Raw genomic sequence first — 19,738 nt, forward strand, 5'->3', positions numbered from 1 at the left:
TAATTACGAAGGGTAAAGATGGAGCGAGGCAGATAAGACATAAGGCCCTATGTTTAGTAGAGACTTAAGGTGTGTGTATGTCAAGAGAGTTCAAGTTGCCTGAATGGGAAGTCTGAAATGCATTATGGTATTAGGAGGATAGAGTATGAAATAAAAATCTCATGGAAAAATGGGGAGTATAAGCTAGCAAATTTGTAAGATTGGGGAGTATATTGAGTGTGTTTGGTTATATTGAGAGAATGGATGATGATTGTGGATAAGTGAGTGTGTGTCTGCAAGAAGTTGAAGGTAGGAGGAGAGTTAGGCCCAAGAAGATGGTCAGAAATGGTTAGAGCTACCTATTGGTGTCTTGAGTGAGATTTAGCAGATGCATTCTAAATTCCACATAAATTTGTTTTTACAGTACTTATTTGTTGTTAATATTGTGGATGGAAGAGTCTTTCATTACGTTTTTTCAACACGTTCCATTTGCTAACCACTCGTACAAGTATGAGTACTTCCTTGGGTTTTTCAGTTCATTTCCATTTCCTACTTCCACCATTGTCCTCTTGTCCTATTTACTCTCAATTTAGAGACTGTCCTTGTCCTTGTCTATTTCTTTCCGTATTTTATACATGGTGGTAATATCCCATTCTGCTACATACTTTGAGAGCTAATTAAACTTTCTGGAACCTTTCTTGTAGTTTCCAGTCCCATTTAATTTAGGTACTAACCTTGTTGCAAACCTGTATATTTTTTCAAGCCATTTTTTAAGCTACATGTGTGAATTGTGCCAATGCTGTCATTTTATGCCATACTGTGCTGGTCAAACATAGGCTGTGTAAATTTTTTAAGAGTCTTTGTTTACTTTTTGTAAGCCTTTATTATTTTTGCCAGCTTCCCTTTTATGTACTTTGTGTTAATGCCGAAATGTTGGCTTCTTTGAAGTCGTTTGCTTTTTGTTTCTTCAAGTTGACATTTTCCTTATGATGTATATTTATTTTAGTCTCTGTCACCTCTTTCCATCTACAGTACCCTACATGTGTTGGGGTTGAACTGTAGAAGCCATTTGTCTACACTCTTGGAACTCGTCAAGGTCTTCCTTGTGTACTCACACCTTGGTTTTGCTTTCCCCTATTAGCTTTAAATGTTTTGATAATGTGACACGTATGAGAGTGCTCCCTCAGGTGGGCCATTCACAGTAACCACAAGAGACCTAGGACTGAGCCTTGAGTGACGTAACTGCTTCTTCCAGCCCAAGTTGTTCTTCCTGACTTTGACTTCTGTTTCTTGTCTCAGATACTTCCTTACCCAGTTCAGTGTCCTCCCAGTTATCCCAGCTTGCTTCTCTTATCTTGCACATTAGCCTTTTGTGAGGAATAGTATCAAATGCTTTTGATACTGCTTTCAATTGCTTTTGCTATATTTTTCATGGGTAGGGAGACATCAGCCCATAGACAGTGTAGCTTGGTATTATGATGATGAATGAGCAAATAAATTTGTTTTTGTCAGTTGTATTAGATAACTTTTAAAATGATAATGCAATATTGTATCGTGATAGGTGGGATTTTGCTGGTCGGCCGTAAGGGGTTGGCAGGTAGTGTGTGATCACAACTGAGTAAATAGGAAGTAAAATATACAATACAAAATTTAGAAAGACTAAATAACAGAAAAAAAAGAGATTTTTTTGGGAGACAAACTACTTCGCTAGCAGCAGTCTGTTTACAATGGCGTCTCAGCAGGAGGACACGGACGAATCAAAACCACACAAGAGAAAGCCGACAGGAGGGGGAAGTGCCACTGAGTGAGGAGGAATTCGAAGGTTTAGACTCGCAGAAAGCAGCAAAAGCAGGATCACGAAGCAAGAAAAGAAAAGTAGAAGAGAAACAAAAGGAGGATGATCAAAATGAGGTAAGATTAAGAATAGAATTGCTGGACAGGAGTCAATGATAGAGGAATTCTACCTGAAAAATATGTTAAGGCAAGAGGTAGTGATGATCAAGTACAATTGGAGGAAATTTTGAAGGGAAAATTAGGCTCAAGAGATTGTAGTGTACAGGGCAAAGAAAGGAAGGTGGTCACAGTAGAAATTTGGGAATATAAAATAAAATGCAAAGGATTAACAAAAGATAAGATAATCATAGATATTTTTAAAAGGAGCACAAAACATAAATACAATGGAAGATGTAGAAGAAATAGGAAATGGTGTTATCAGAAACATTAAGTTGTTGCTGAACACGGTTGAATGAGACATGTGATTTATACAGGAAAAATTCATTGTATGAAGAGACATAAATAATCATAGTGCAAGTAGAAGAGTTAAACATCAGAGACGATGTCTTGTATGTGAATCTGAAAATGTGAACTAGAATACAGTAAATAATTTTGACAAATACAGTACGATTTGCACAGTACTATGGACAGTCAAGAGTTCTGAAGGATGATGAGACATTTAATTGTAGGTAATACGAAGGAAGGGAAGGGTAATATTAGATAAAAACGTGGAATGAGGAAGAAAAATGTTTTCTTGCAAAGTATCAAGATTTAAAGAGCTTGTACAATGGTGTGTGGGAAAAGTACATGGTCCAGTTGAACTTGAAAGAGACAGCCATTTGGTCAGATGGAAAGATTCTCATGGGCAAAGTTAATGATAAAAAAACTAATGTTGATGAGGAAATCTTATAGGTACTTGAGCTTAGTCATGTACAGTAATATAAGGAAATAAGCCTAGTTGGAGTGTAAGACGAAACACGAATAGAGGATCATAAATGCAAGTAGTGTACTGTACTGTTTTCAAAATACTGTTTGGTACAATGCCATAACTTTCTTTAACCCTCCATGGTAAGGATGAGTGGTAGCTGTGGTAATGAATGAGAATACAGTATTAGGACCTTGTAAATAGCAACTCAAAATTCATATAGAGTTGAATTAATCATAGATTTCAGCTAGAAGAGGAAAAAAGAATGATAGAAAATTTATCAAGCCATCAGTAAACAATACAGGGTGGTGTGGTGCTCCTCTTGAATAAGAGCCACTTGAGTGAGGCATGGCACATAACATAGCGTTGAATTATGCAGTGCCACAGTATGTGGGCGACAGTCTGTGTCGAGTGTAGACATGAATGTTTGGAAATGCTAGAGTTCAGGACAAATATAACTACACTTATCAGGCCGTGGATGATTTCGAAGAAACGAATAGTGTTAGGATTCATTGAAACACTTGCTGGAAATTAAAAAAAATTTTAATACTTAACTATTTTATGTTATATAAATCTTTAGCGCATCGGCAACAGTGTTCGTTAACATGCATTAACCCTTTCACTGTGGCACTTCCATTTTGGCGCTGTATTTCCCTTCGGTATGTATGGGACTTTTTTTTATACTGTACATATAAAAAGAAAGTGACTTGCTCTTTCCAGTGGTATTATTTAAAACAAAATTAAAATGAAAATAAGTTTTTGGTTTCTAATGCCTGTACTTGTAGGGAATCTGGTCCAAGTAATTCATTATCAATCCATAAGTGTTTCCAAGATTGAATATCATTATAAATACAATCTTTTGGTGTGAGGGGGGGGGGATCTCAATTTGTATTACATTATAGGAAGAAAATGGTACGTTCTTCCTATATACTGTACTGTGACAAATTATTGAAAATGTGACTTGTAGTTGGTATAAAAGGTTATTTAAAAAGAATGGTTTTATTTTCTATTTTGTGATATCAAATAATGGTTGAAATAACTCAATACAGTACCTAGCAAAACATTTTCTCAATTCAGTATTTTGAATATCATCACAAATTCAAGGAATAAGCATATGCACCACGGTCTGTAGTTTATTTGCAAAATATAGGAACCAAAATTATGCCCTAAATTTGTTATTTCTAAATGGATTTTCTTGTCTATTGATACTGTACTGTATATCACTTATAATGGTGACTAAATTTAGAATAGTAACTAATTATTCTTGACAGCTTTAGATCTAATGCATTGGATGACATTTCCATCTATCTCCATCAAATGGCTTCAGCCATAGACCAAAATTTTTTTTTTTTTTTTGGTAGCCAGATGTCTGGGCAAAGGATTCTGGATGTTTTAATTTAATTGTTTTCTTTATACAGTACTGTACATTTAGCCAAATTCACATACTTTTGCATTAGGCCTTGACAAAGCATGATGGCTTGGAATGTAGCGCTGGAGATCCTGCTTGATGACACACTTGACTGCCATTCACAGGAAAGTCACCACTAAGGCATACATTAGAAGCAAACCTTTTGGCAGAGGAAGGAAATGTCATTGACAAAAATGCCATACAGTACTGATTCCCAAACTGAAAGTGGCAACTAATGGCACTTGTGATAAGTACATAGTTGTCAGAAGATATGACTAGTTACTAATATGTCATGCACAAAGTGGATAAATACAATGTGAAAATGAATCTCGTCCACTCAGATTTAACATGAAGAGAACAAGCTTGGATAAGTTGATGGGACTATATAGTCCACAAACTTGGTAAACAGTTGTCTGATCATCAGCCAATATCCACACACTGAATGGCTGACTCAGCAATTCATCATGTTGCTGACCCCGTGTGCCATGTTCTTTCAGTTTTAATTTGGAAGGAATCTATTGACTTGCTGCAAGGTTGTCAGGCATCTGCAATAATGTCTCTAGATGTCGAGTCCTTATTCACCTACATAATCTTGGATGACTATACTGGTCAGTATTGGCATAATGTTCAACTGTTTACATCCCTGAATATACACTAGCACAACAAAGCACCCTTCCTGATCCCCAATATAAAATGTGTCATCGTGGGGTTTCCCCTCATCATCCCGTATGTGAATTTGTATATGGGGTACCACTGAGAGAGAAATATAAAGTCCTAGTTGACCTTGACCTTAAACCTAATGTCTAACTGAAAGTATGTTGAGGATATCTGCTAAGAGGTGGTATTTGACAGGAAACACTTGCTACTGCATATAGAAACTAACATCTGCACACCTGTATTATATGACAACACCCTGGGGCACAAGGAAAGAATAAATTCAGTTTTTCTTTCTACTATAATGCTATTAAAATGCATTACCTGATCATAGAATTTTTTTTCTTTTATATATATACATACATACATACATACAAACAATTGATGTGGCTGTTTTGGAGTGATAAAATCTTGCGGTGATGTCACCGATTCATGGGTATTCATGGAGCAGACGCCCCAAGGAGGTTGCCTGGGCCAGGCGTGCGGTGGGAGTTGTGAATATATTTAGACCGATTTATTTCAGTGTCACTGATTTGTTTTCAGAAATTTGAGAAATTTTTATAATGAAACTTGCAGAACATTAATACATTCAAATATTTTAGTGTTACTGTACTAATATGCCCACATTAGTATATTCTTTGAACTATAAAACATACTATTTTGCTATTATTACATTGTACACAACATATGTGTATAACCCTGCATATTTTGCACCAAATTGTAACTGCACGCATCGAATGTACAGTATTTTCTTTTCTTCGTATCTATCATAGAACTTGTAGATCATCGATGAGCACAGATATATTTATACACGAGTTCTTACATTCTTGTAAAGCCACTAACACATGGTGTTACGGGGAGGTTCTTGATCTTAATTTTCCTGGAATACGACCTGCCAAATCGTTTAACAACAAAGTACCCATTCACTGCTGGGTGAAAAGAGGCTTACAGTTAAGGAGTGGCGTCTAGTCAATCCTCACAGGCCAGGATACGAACCCAGGCCAAATAGCTTGTGAAGCGTTGGGTGAGTGTCTTACCATTTTTAAAGGAACATGAGGTCCTGTTACATGATGCATAGATACACCGATATCTGAATCTTGTACATACTGGTTGTCTTTATCACTGTCGGGAACTTCTATATCACAATTTTAACACTTCTATATATGTATTCTATTTTCTATATCACAGACAATTTCTTTAAAAGGGCATATGTAACACAAACAAGGAGTAATGGTTTCAAGCTCAACGAGCTTCAAAGTAGGAGATGCATTTTCACCCACAGGGTTATAAACCCATGGAACCGCATACCCACCAAAGCCGTAAATGCGAAAATGTTAAATTTTAAAATCCAGCTGGAAAAAATCAATAGGGCAAATGCGGGGGGGGGGGGGGGGGGACCTCTGACAAGCTGCCGGCCTCCTGTCTTAGATGGCATCTTTTTACTGGAGGCCTGAGGAAGTTGATGTCACCTCCCCTGTACCTACAGGAGTTTTATATCTTACACTAGACTTAAAATTGACCTTGATTGACATGTGCACCACCACCACTGAAAAGCCCCTGGTTGTTATACTGTATGTAGTTTAAAAGGTTACGAGTGAAATTCTGTGCTTAGTGTTACTCTGGAGATGGAGAGTGATGACATGCTTTATTTCTTGGATGTAGCCATCTTGAGAGGAATGGCAGCTTCCACACACACACATGATTAAATCTACACTAAAGGAACTAAAATGGGTATATACCTTGGGGGTGGAAATATTGTGTAACTTGTTCAGTTGGGAAAATATTCTGGTGCTGTGTGGTTCTTAGGAAACATCCCTATGATATCATTTTGTCATCCTTAGACAGACATAAGTTAGCTGATTAGGGTTCCTCTTCCCCATATATATATAATATATATATATATATATATAATATATATATATATATATATATATATATATATATATATATATATATATATATGTCGTACCTAGTAGCCAGAACGCACTTCTCAGCCTACTATGCAAGGCCTGATTTGCCTAATAAGCTAAGTTTTACTGAATTAATATGTTTTCTCTAATTGTTTCCTTATGAAATGATAAAGCTACCCATTTCACTATGTATGAGGTCAATTTCTTTTTATTGGAGTTAAAATTGACGTAGATATATGACCGAACCTAACCAACCCTACCTAACCTAACCTAACCTAACCTATCTTTATAGGTTAGGTAGCCGAAAAAGTTAGGTTAGGTTAGGTTAGGTAGGTTAGGTCGTCGAAAAACAATTAATTCATGAAAACTTGGCTTATTAGGCAAATCGGGCCTTGCATAGTAGGGTGAGAAGTGCGTTCTGGCTACTAGGTACGACATATATATATATATTTATATTTAAAAAAATCTCACATTTCTAAATACATACCTGAAAAAAAATATTAATCAAATTTATATGCATGAACATGTTTTTTTACAATAAAACACAATCCAGTATACAATATATGGGATAATGCACTATAAATATTATTGAACCAAAAGCATTTAGGTTATATAAGTCAATACCATCCACACCTTTAAGATAAGATACGAGGAAAATGGTAGTGTTGAGAGAGGTCATTAGTGGGCAAGGTATTAACGGCCACAAGGCAGGGTATGAAGAGCTAGGTCTCGCTTCCCCATATCAGTGATAGGTAAGCATTCCCTCCCTCTTCTCACTGTCCAATAATGTTTGTCTTGGAATACTGTAGTTTATAGCTTGTTCATAATGGCAGTTGGGTCAGGTTTCACAAATGAGAAAATCAGTGGGAATCATGATGAAGACTTAAACCTGTGCTCTGGGTATGCAAGTGTGTCATAATGAGCTCCTGGTGAGTCTTGATGAGCTGATTGGAGGGCAATGAGGAATTGGGCTTGCTAGTGCATTGCAGCCTTGAATCCATCACCCACACCACACCATTCCATCCTCTCTTCCCACAATACTCACTTTCACTGCTCTTGCTGCAACTTTCCGAACTGTTACAGTCCACATCAGCAGGGAATCATTTGTATAATTATTAATATCACTTTCATTACATATATTCTCCAAGATGTTAGTAATATGGGTTGTGAGAGGGTATAGAACATGCTCTGTGATGATAGGCTGAGTACAGATAATGGAGTTATCTTTAATGCATTTTTGGTGCCCGAGACATCTGTTAATGAGGGTTAAAACCATAAATCAGCTGACTGTTTCCATCCCTAAATGTATTAAGATGAGTTTGAGTGTATGGAAGCAGGACAGGTTGTTAAAAAATTGCATGCTGCTGTCTAATGGTCAAGGTGCTAGGTTGACACGAGAAATGCTGTGACCCTCCCAGAATAACTAGATGACTACAGAACTTTGCTTTCCCAAGGTTCCCAGACTCTGAGCACTCCGAGCTGTACTTTTTTTATATTAAATCATTCCTCGTCGTCCATTTTGTTATTACAATATTAGTCTTCTGGATCTGTATAATTTTTCTGCTCCATTAGTTTTTACACTTTTGCTCTCATTATTAGTTTTTCTGTCTGTTTGCATTTCTCATACCCGGTGCTTTCTTTGATAATTACTTACTTACTTATTTTGTCAAACTATTTCGGTCTTTTACCCATTTTTTTAAATAACTTTATTTTTTACTTTCAGGTTGAGCAAATTGTTGACATGGAATGTAAGAGACGCTGGAAGTGTCCAGTTAAATTCCGTGTTCGTTGGCTTGGTTATGGAGAGAAAGATGACACGTGGCTACCTGCTTCAGAGCTAAGCTGTGATGACCTTATAAATGAGTTTCTTGAAATCTCTGGAAGAACATCTGAATACAAAGTAAGTACAGTTAGTGAAAAAAGTTTTTGCTCTTTGTATAATTACTATTTTTTTTTTACTTTTTCAAGATACTGAGAGTAAGGCACAGCTATTGTTAGTGGACATCCTCCTTAACCCTTTCTCTGCCCTTAAGTGATATATGCCTAGGCTACATTTTGATACTCGGTGGGGGACGGCTGGGAAAGGGTGTCACAGTGAAAGGAATAATATACAATTGCTTTCTAGCAATTGGATAATAATAATCTTTAGTGAGCTACAAGATTGTAGAGCACATGAAGAAATTGCAGATAGTGATTGTAATGCAGAGAGAGATTGCAGATTACAATTTTAGAACACAGGAGGATATTGCAGGTAACGGAGCTACCTCAAGGGGAGCCGAGTGGACAGCACGCTAGACTTGTGATCCTGTGGTCCTGGGTTCGATCCCAGGCGCCGGCGAGAAACACTGGGCAGATTTTCTTTCACCCTATGCCCCTGTAACCTAGCAGTAAAATAGGTACCTGGGTGTTAGTCAGCTGTCACGGGCTGCTTCCTGGGGGTGGAGGCCTGGTCGAGGACCGGGCCGTGGGGACACTAAAAAGGCCCTGAAATCATCTCAAGATAACCTCAAGATACCAATTGTAGAGCATGGGAGGAAATCCCAGATAATGATTGAGCCGTGTAAGATTAACGCTTTCATTTTGCAATGATGTATTAGTTCATTATGCAATCTTAAATTATTCTCAAATTATTTCACTATTATTTGTGTTCTATGATAACACTTTGTGTAAACTAAAAATGAGTACAGTATATTGTAAACCTTTAACACATTGCATTGAATACAGTTAGTGGCTTAGCTCCTAAATAACACTTCACTTTCAAAGTGTATTGCAAAGGTATTATTCAAAATTTTTTTTTTTTTATCTTTCTATAGTTTAAGATCTATCATTTGCACACATTTCCATATAAGCATAAATTATTTTGCACTGTAGAATGACTATGCATACCCAACATTTGTCTATCAATTTCTCCAAGCATTTATTTTAATTTTTGTTTTTAAGAGATAATTATTTCCCAAACTTTTGTATTCAAAAATTAATGTTCTTAACCTGTTGAAATTGGTCCACAAGCAGAAAATTAGTATAAATTGTAAGTCTCGGTGAACCAGTGTCTAAATGGGTGGTTTACTTTGGACTCTAGCATCATCTTCAGAGATGATGGTAATACAAAGTAATTATCAGATACTAGAGTGAGTTGTGTGGTTTAAATATTAATGTTAGGATGTACTAAGACTGTTTTAATGAGTAGTATAAGCAGCTGTACTCTGCTTAATAGCTTAAACTTGTTTACTTAAAATAATTAATTTTTGCATTAATTTTGTACAGAATGCAATGGCCCCAAAGAAGCGGCCAGATGAGGACGAACAAAGAATAATTGAGACGTGGAAGACAATTAGAGTCTCTTATAGTGAGTTGGATGAAGATCAAAGTACAGTATTTCATACACAGAATTCCATATTTACCCATTTTCTTAGTTCTATTTTGAATCAATTCAGCTTGACACTGTCGCAGATGCTTGAGTGAATATCCGCTTGCATATCAATCTGAATATTACACTGACGACCAAACCATAGATCAGAAAATGAAGAAATGGCAACGTTTCTGTCCATCCTGGATCATTATCAAGTTCTAAGAGAAGTTCCGGATCAGCTGGGCTGTGGAGGGTATGTGGGCCTGCGGGCCGTTCCAAGCAACAGCCTGGTGGACCAAACTCTCACTAGTCAAGCCTAACCTCGGGCCGGGCTTGGGGAGTAGAAGAACTCCCAGAACCCCATCAAGCAGGTATCATGCGACCTTAATCAAGCCACACGGCTTGATAATGGTCCAGGATGGGCCGAAACAAGAGTTTCCTCCTCACTTTCTGATGTGTGGTTTGGTTATCATATCTTCAGCCACATTATTGTGACTCATCATCTAAATACAGTATTACACTGCCATGAAATACCATACAATAGTGTAATTAATTACTTTCTTGTTCAACATCTAAGCATTATGTCTGAATATTGGAACAATCAACATTAAACATTTTGTGCTCTGCAAGGCTCTGCCCATTTCTGCCAAAATGGTTACCAGCTGTGCATAAAATAGAATCTTTTGCTATTCAGAAATGCTCTAGATTTTAGATTTCCTCCTCCTTTAGATTAGGAGAATTGTAATTTTTTATATATAAATAATAAGAAACATTGAATGAAAATAAGAATGAGTTAAATGGGGAAAAAAGGGTTGTTACTCAGGCCTAATACTAGTGCAGTACTCTGTTTTTTTATCGCTAATAATAGTGTATTTTTCTGTTTGCACCAAATTATAACTTGTGTTTTTCTTTAATATTGTTTTCAACTTTAGGAAGAAAGTAATAATTGAGGCAGCTTACCAAAAAAAACAAACTATATCCACAACTACTCAAGTCACCAAAACAGTGTTAGAGTGTATTATTTTGCATAAGGGGAAGGTGCTCTGTATGGTATGTCATATTTTCTGCAGTTGTGAGCTTCCACTAAAATAGATGTGGTCTAGGAGGACTTTGATCTGCTCAATTAGAGTTGTGTTTTGCAGTTCTAGATTTTCTTTCATAACCAATTTGGAATTTATGGCATTCTTGTCAAATCTATCTTAATGTTTTACCATACTATTTTTAAAATGTATGTATTTTGTAATCAAAACTTTTCCCCTTGCAGAGGAAGTCATTCCTGCTGGAACAAGATCTCACAAAGTGAAAACAAAGACTGAGAAAAAGGTTGTGAGACCACCACCTAAAAAGAAGCCGAGGGTTTTGGCCACTAGTCCCAAGGGAAAGGCTCAGATACAAAGTGTCCCTCAAGAGTACGAGGTACAGTAAATTCCTTCAACTAAATATATCTGAAGTAGTTTTCAAATCAGAATGTTATTAACTTATTGTTGTGTTTCTGGCAGGGGGTCTTACAGGTTTAACCAGTCTTTTATGCTCCATTTCCAGGTGATGTCTTGGAAGTACCTCACTGATTTTATTTTAAACCTAAAATACTTGGGTGGTTATGCTAAATTTGTCCATGGAATCTCCTCAAACACACACACAATATATTTTGAGCTTTGTAACCCTATGTTGGTAACTTTCCCGAGCTGTAGTTGGGTTTTAATTACTAAGTTGTAGCAGTATGCCGAGTATCGAGTATTTAGATATACTAATTAATTCTGGATAGATCTTGGATTACCCATACTGCATGAAGTATGTGCATAATGTGTTCTTATGAGTAGCTATATGTACTGTGTACACAATGTACCAATGTAATGTACTGTGTACCATATTTGCCCCAATAGGGCAGAATTGAAGGCTGTCTTATATTAGAAAGCCAAGATATAATTTCCTTTAAATTTCTCTCTCATTACTCAGCCTCCATGGCTATATTTTAGTGTGTGCTAGTTTGACCCCTGAGCCTGGTCTTCTGTCTGTGGATGGCTTTCCCTGTTATGGAGAGGCAGATGAGTTCAGATGGTTACACTGATCTGTTGAATGCTTGGCTGGTGATACTCTGCCTTGCTGTTACTGGCTCTTCAAATCCACAAGTGTCTTTGTTAACATAAGTGTGTCTGGTAGGCCAGTTTGGCATATAGAGCAGAGGTGAGGAGGTCTATTAATCTTCCTGCTACCAGGCATTTCTCTTGTGTGTGTGTGTGGTTGCTGCCTGGCTTCACGGGAATATACTGTTTTAATGCTTGATTATTTCTGGTGAGTGGGTGTTTTTTTTTTTTTTTGCCTTATTCACTTTTCTCCACCTGGGCCTCCATGTCTGGGCTGTGCTTGAAGGGATTCAGTGAATACCCAGTTGTATGCCACTTGGCTGCTTTTGTTGATACATGATATTTTTGGAGCTTTGTGTTTATTTTTCATTCCTAGCATGCTGTTTTTGTCTTGTTCAGTCATTGCTGAAGAATGATGAAATAGATTTCAGTATTCAGCCTTTCTGGTTTTGTCTGCTGTCTTGTTGGTTTAGACCCGTGGTTTTGTCCCAGGCTTTGGTATGTTTTCTTAATCTTCTTTACCATGTGGGATTGTAGGATGTTTTCATCTGGTGAACGCCTTGCCCTGTATTGCTAGATAGTTTCTGGTTGCATTATATAGATTGACCTCAATTATCCATACTTATTAGTGCCTAGCATGTCATTGCCAGTATAAGGACGTAGGGCTTTTGGCAATCCTGCTTTGAGTTGGCGGCCCACCGTCTGCCCAATGTTGCTTGTCCTTGGTGATGCTAGGTCATCTCTCTCGTGTCCGATGGTAAACTTGTGTGCCTTGGGCTGGAGATGTTCACTGCTGCAGTCACATGTGTTAACATTACTGTACATTCATTCATTTCTAAGAAGCTTTGATCAGAAAGAGCTTTTTGAGCGTAATTGAGCATCCACTTGGGAGCAGTACCTCGGTAGATTATCATTTTACTGTTACTGGTTGTTTGGCTTATTTAGAGATTAGTTTGGCAATTTGATGTCAAATATTATTTGGGGGAAGGTGATTGTACCTTAATATTTTGCTCTGTATACTTGAAGCTAGATTTATATTCTCATTTTATATTATTTACTAGCAGGACCCGGCTACAGCAACCTTACCTGTCCCCCAGTCTTCCCCATCATTCCCCCCTCACCCGTCTCCTCGGCCTCCCAACCATTCCCGACTCCACCATCCCCTCTTCCTCCACACCATGCCCCACTCCCCTGCCCCTTTGTCCTCCCCACCATGCCCCACTCCTCAGTCCCTTTGTCCTTCCCACCATTCTCCATTTCCCCACCCCCCTCGTCCCCACCATCCCAAACTCCCCCGTCCCTTCATCCTTCCCCACCATTACCCCCCTCCCTTGTCCCCTCGTCCTCCCCACCATCTCTCACTTCTGTCCCCTCATCATCCCAACCATTCCCCACTCCCTCGTTCGATGCCTTCCCAAATGTCTGGTGTTCCCATCAGAAAATTGGGAACATCAAGTGATCTGATGTTCCTATCACTGTAATATAAGGAAAACAGTTAAAAAAATGAAATGAAAATATGAAAAAATGTAAAAATAAACTACTCTCACGAAATGAATGGTCTGGAAAAACAACACAATTCCAACACAATTCACACAAAATTAAATCAAAATCTAGGAAAATTCAATTTATCAATGCAATCAGAAACATTGAAATGGAATTGTAACATATCTAGTATAACATGTGTGTTGCTCTTCCATGCAATAGATGGCGCTGTTCTTCAAGAAAAGTATAGTTTTACCTGTCACAGGTGTGGCATTTATACTTACGAAATGAACGGTATGGTTAACAACACAGCTCAATTCCAACACAATGTCACAAAATAATTCATTAAAAAATAAAATAAATCGAAATGTATGAAAATAAAATTTATCAATACAATCGGAAACACTGAAATGGAATTCGCGATATATTTAGTATAGTGTGCATGTTGCCATTATGTGCAATAGAAGGCGCTGTTTTTCAAAAATGCATGTTTTTACCTGTCACAGGGGTGGCATCTATATAAGAGGCATATAAAAGGATGCGTCTATTCGAATGCAACGTTGTATCAAAATTTAAAAGCAATTGGTGAAGAACTTTCGGAGATTACAGCGTGTGTTGCCCTTACGTCCAACAGATGGCGCTGTTTTTCAAAAATAGCATGTTTTTTCCTGTCACAGGTGAGGCATGTATATAGTAGATATATAAAAATATGCGCCTATTCGAATGCAACGTTGTCAAAATTTCAAAGCAATCGGTAAATTGGTTTCGAAGATTTCCCTCACATGGAAAAACACAGTTTTTCAGAAAAAGCTTGTTTTTTACCATCACATACGTGACATCTATATAGTATGTATATAAAAACCTGCTTGGAGGCGAATGGAACGTTGTGTGAAAATTTCAAAGCAATCGGTGAAGTACTTTCGGAGATTAGCGATTTTGAACAAACGAACATTTCCATTTTTATTTATATAGATGGTGTTACGGCCCTCTCGGGACGCAACGGGGTTCTTACTCTGATGTAGTTAGAGGAAGATATATATCCGGCCCCAAGCCAGTAGAGGCTATCAAGGGATCCCAGCAAACACAGAACGTTTGTGGACGTTTTTAAATGGTTCCACAAAGGTAATACTGTAACTTTTGACATAAATACGTATATCTGATGTTCTTAAAACCAAAGGATATAACTAAAAACATATATTCTTGAGACACAGTTTTTTAAGATTTATGTAAAAATTTAAAAATAATAGTGAATGCTATGGTATTATAATGTTTTCATGCTTTATATTTAAGAATAAATAATTTTCAGTCAACATTTAGTTTTTTTTGTTTACTTTCTGTAAAGCTATCCAATTTACGTTCTTATAACATAAATATAACATTTATATGACGTCAGTATAACGTTATTTACACGACATCATTACGTTATTATGATGTTATATTAACGTATAATTCCTGTGTGAAAACCAGAATATATATTGAACTTTATGTTTTAAACCTTGTAAAGTTATCATAAAACTTGGAATAAGACGGTAAGCATGCTTTACTTATGAAAATATACAAACAAATCAACAAAAACATTTTAACATAAAAAACATAAACATAACATAAATTAATTGCATGCATGGGAGTTAACTGGAACTCTGTAATATTGCATACATGAACCTTAAGGTACAAACCCAGTGTATTTACCCATGCAGTTCTTTCCTAAATCTAAATTTTTCCAATTTTTACACTTTGTTTCGAGTTCTGTCTTGTGTTGCTACTTTTAATACCCCATTAATGTCCCCTTTGTTATGTCCATTCATCCTATTGTGCACCTCTACCATATGTCACTCCTAATTCTTTGCTTTTCTAGAGAATGTAATATAAGCTTTGACAATCTTTCTTCATATGACAGGTTAACAGGTAGAACAAAGATTACCATTTATATATGGATAACTATTATAAGTCGGTTTGAATGAGTGAATTGCTGCTTGAAGATAGGTATATACACCTGTGGTACTATCAGATTGCATCGTGGTGAGCCTAAAACCCTTCAGATCCAAGCAAAGGGTAAAATGCCAGCAGATACAATTGCGAACACATTGATACCAAAATGAAAGACATATGACGAGAATTGAGGTAACCAAAGTGAAAAGAGTGTTCACATTACATTGCACTAGAGTGCTCCCGGGTTACTTTCTCTGTTTTGTGCGGATGGTACACCTTGCTTTTGGAGTTTATATGCATTTAAACCTGTAGATAATTCTATTGCTAACACATTGATACCAAAATGAAAGACCTAGGATGACAATTGGGGTGACCAAAATGAAAAGAGTGTATACATTTTATCGCTCTTGTGCGCTCCCTGGTAACACACTCTCGCTTACTCTGTTTGTTGCGGATGGTAAGCCGGGCTTTTGGAGTTTATATGCCTTTAGTCCTGTAGAGAATTCTATTGCGAACACATTGATGCCAAATTGAAAAAACTAGGATGAGAATTGAGGTAACAAAGTTGAAAAGGGTATACACTTTTCAGTATTATCACGCTCTCTAATGTAATGAGAGTTGCCTGAGGGTGGCTCAGCTTTCTTTTTCTGGTACCCTTGGCCTACATTCATCTTGTCGGCGGGTGGAGCGCGCTGCTGTCTTTGACATTATATGCACATAGTTCTGTTGGGAATTCTATTGCGAACGCATTGATACCAAAATGAAAGACATAGGACGAGAATTAAGGTGACAAAGTTGAAAAGAGTATACACTTTTCAGTATTTCCGCGCACTACCTGGGAATGTCCAAACAAAAATGGAGAGAGTGGAGGGGTAACTTGCCCAAAACGCGAAAGTGTTTGGGGAGATTAACTTTCGTTCAATACTATTATGCAAAAGGAGCCACACATCTATGGTTCATCCAATAAAATCAGCAGACTTCTAGATGTTACTACTGCTCGGCTTAGACTCGGTTACAAGTATTTCTGGGAATTCTCATTATCTGCCGATGTAGACCTGACCAAATGTTAACTGTCAACAAAATTATTTGCACACCCCTTCGTCACTATGTGATAGTGAATTCAGAGACAATTCTATAACCAATGTACCAACGATGTGTCAATATTTCATTCAAAATGATCTGGTACCAGAAATTTTAGCCAAATATCCCCAGTTTGCTAACTGTAAGTAGTAACTAAGTGATTGTAACCTATCCACCGCTGCCCACTGGATGGGGAGCGGTGTGCAGGACAAACATATCAATTGTGACACTAGCTCTCCACATATGTCAGTTGCTTAATTTAGAAACTGTACTTGTGATCGATCTCGAACCTATTGTTGATGTGACGACTTATACTGAATTTTGTAACTAGCTCATCAAGATTGTAACTTGCTTAGCTAAATGAATTGTTGGGTTCAGTCCCTGAGCCCATTATGTGCCTCTGCAACCCTTTCCACTACCGCCCACAAGATGGGTATGGGGTGCATAATAAATGAACTAAACTAACTTTAAGGCATCCTGAAAGAAAGCTTGGAGGGCTTGAAAAATTGCAGAACGAAGCCTTGAGGATAATCCTTGGGTGCCTTCGTACCACAAAGATACTTAATATGAGAAAGGAACTTAATATTCCGAGCGTTGTTTATCGTGTTACTGAAAATAACTGTCAAATTGGTATAAAAATGCTTAGGCTAGCTCATCCTAACCCTTGCACAGAAGCCCTCCAGAATTTCTTTATTGAATGTAAACATTGTTTCAAATAGATAAATAAAATTGGAACTGAACTCAGAAAGTATCAGATTTATAATTTGTACCAAGAGAGACAACAATAGCACTTTCCTGCACTGTAGGAAATTACACCCTTTTCAATTTTAATCCCTCCCTTTCCATCAAAGGAGCAAATTAGAGATCAGTCCCAGCTTTGTCTTGAGGCAAAGCTCAACGTCTTAAGCCATATTGATGCTCTGTCCACAGAGCATTCTCTCTCTCAAATCATATACACTGAAGGTTTCCTACAGCGCCCAACGGGTGCAGCTGGAAGTGCAGTTGTCCTGGCAATAGGATATGACTTATATTTTGAGTGGGGAGTCCGTATAAACAACTGGGCCTCTACCCTTCAGACTGAACTATTTGCCTTGCTCCTTGCACTGAAATGTGTACAAGTATCCAAACTTGATACATTAGTTGTAAGTGACTCTTTATCATCCTTAATTGCTCTCAACTCTTTAAGACATAACTGTAACATGCTTGTGTCTGAAGCTAGACACAAATACAATAACAACTTGAGGAACCTTATCATAAACAATAATCTCAACAAAAATCACATAGTTCTCAGAGGTGATTTCAATATTGACCTAGGGCTACAAAATAACCCTCAAGTAGACTGTTTCCTCAACAGCATGAATTCCTGTATGCTCATCCCCGCAATCACCAGGCCCACCCGAGTCACTCAAACATCTGCGACTACCCTGGATCACTGATGGACCAACATAACAGCTCCTCTTACATCAAGTATAATCACTGACAGAACAACTGACCACTATCCTACCTTCCTTGTAGCGAACATGGCCATAACACCACCAGGTAACAAGAAAATTACCTTTAGGTTACAATGTGAAGCGGCAATAGGCAATCTCACAAATGCCCTCCACAATGTAAACTGGGAATCTAAATTTATCAATACACAGGATAATAATTCGTTAACTAGCCTCTTTCCAAAATTTAAAGCCTTTACAATACTTATTGTCCTCTCCTCACCAAGCAAGTAACTGGCAAAAAGGTTAAATAATCCCTGGCTCACTAATGGCATACTTAAAGCAATCGACAAGAAACATGAATATGAAAAAAAACTTAGGATTGGCCTAGTTGGAAAAGAAGTAGTTAAGAGGTATTCATCAGTGCTTACCAGTATAATAAGAGCAAAGCGTTCCTATTACGAGAATAGATTCAAAGAAGCAAAAGGCAACATAAAAAGCACATGGAGAGCCATCTCTACCATCCTAGGAGCTAAACAACATTCACATAATAAGATAAAAATCTCCAAGGATGGTTATACACCTGCAACAGATCTTGAAACAGCAACTGAATTTAATAGCTTCTTTTCATCGTTTGGTGCTCACCTTGCCCGAAAAATCCCAGAGACTCAGACATATGTTACCACATATCTTTCACGCAGCTATCCAAACTCTCTTCTCCTCTCTCCGGTCAGCCCTACAGATGTTGTGTCCATCATTCACTCGCTAAAAACCAAAGCTGGGAACATTAGTGAAATACCATCGATGGTACACAGGCGTGCCTCCCATGCCCTTGCACCATCCATAGCACTGCTGTTCAACAAATCCCTAGAGTGTCATACCTTCCCTGATATCCTTAAAAAAGCAAGAGTAACGCCAGTTCATAAAGGGGGTAACACGGCAGACATAAATAATTACAGACCCATATCGAATCTACCTATATTATCAAAATTATTTTTTTTTTTTTACAAACAGCTCTACTCCAATCTTGTAAAATTCAATATACTAAGTCCCTGTCAGTTTGGCTTCCGCTCCCAAAAGAGTACCAATGATGCTATTGTTAGTCTGCTTGACTTAATCTTCTCAGCCCTTGACAAAAGTGAGTTTCCAATTGAACTCTTCATCGGCCTGAGAAAGGCCTTTGATACTGTTAACCATAACTACCTCTTACTTAAATTCCACCATTATGGAATCCGTGGCCTTGCCCTAAACTATATCCGATCCTATCTTAGTAACAGACACCAATATGAAGCCATCAATGATATATAACCTCTCCCACTCTACCACTTAATTACCGTAAAGGTGCCACAGAGCAGCATCCTAGGACCCTCCTGTTTCTTATATACATCAATGATCTCCCTAATGTCTCTAACATACTTAAACCTATATTGTTGGCTGATGATACTACTCATCTACTCTGACCCCAACCCACTCCTGTTAAATAATGTTGTAAACAATTAATTAAAAAAAGTCTACTTGTGGATGTCAACCAACAAACCTCACACAAAACATAGAAAAGACCTACTATATCTTATTTGGAAACAAATCAACAAATGCAATTCAGCTTCAGATAGATAATGTAAACATTAGCAATAAAAATGATGGAAAGTTTCTTAGCCTATACTTAGACAAGAGACTCAACTTCCGCACCCATATACAACACATAACTAAAAAGGTTTCTAAAACAGTTGGTATA

General features: G+C 37.5%; 1 protein-coding gene across 1 annotated transcript; it reads left to right on the forward strand.

Moving 5' to 3' along the window:
- Positions 1-246: 246 nt before the first annotated feature.
- Positions 247-11,438, forward strand: LOC123752704 (heterochromatin protein 1-like). The gene is made up of 5 exons (XM_069305385.1): positions 247-260; positions 1,722-1,890; positions 8,373-8,549; positions 9,914-9,995; positions 11,263-11,438. The coding sequence occupies exons 1-5, from the start codon at positions 247-249 to the stop codon at positions 11,421-11,423; spliced, it is 603 nt and encodes a 200-aa protein (XP_069161486.1). The 3' UTR covers positions 11,424-11,438.
- The last annotated feature ends 8,300 nt before the right edge of the window (positions 11,439-19,738 follow it).

This window comes from Procambarus clarkii, chromosome 55 (genome assembly GCF_040958095.1).
Source record: "Procambarus clarkii isolate CNS0578487 chromosome 55, FALCON_Pclarkii_2.0, whole genome shotgun sequence".
NCBI classification, from domain to species: Eukaryota; Metazoa; Arthropoda; class Malacostraca; order Decapoda; family Cambaridae; genus Procambarus; species Procambarus clarkii.

Bases quoted from the DNA above. Each gene is read 5' to 3' on its own strand.
- LOC123752704 (XM_069305385.1), top strand. The intron at 8,550-9,913 runs GTAAGTACAGTT...AATTTTGTACAG, and splicing joins GAAGAACATCTGAATACAAA to AATGCAATGGCCCCAAAGAA. The intron at 9,996-11,262 runs GTGAGTTGGATG...TTCCCCTTGCAG, and splicing joins GACAATTAGAGTCTCTTATA to AGGAAGTCATTCCTGCTGGA.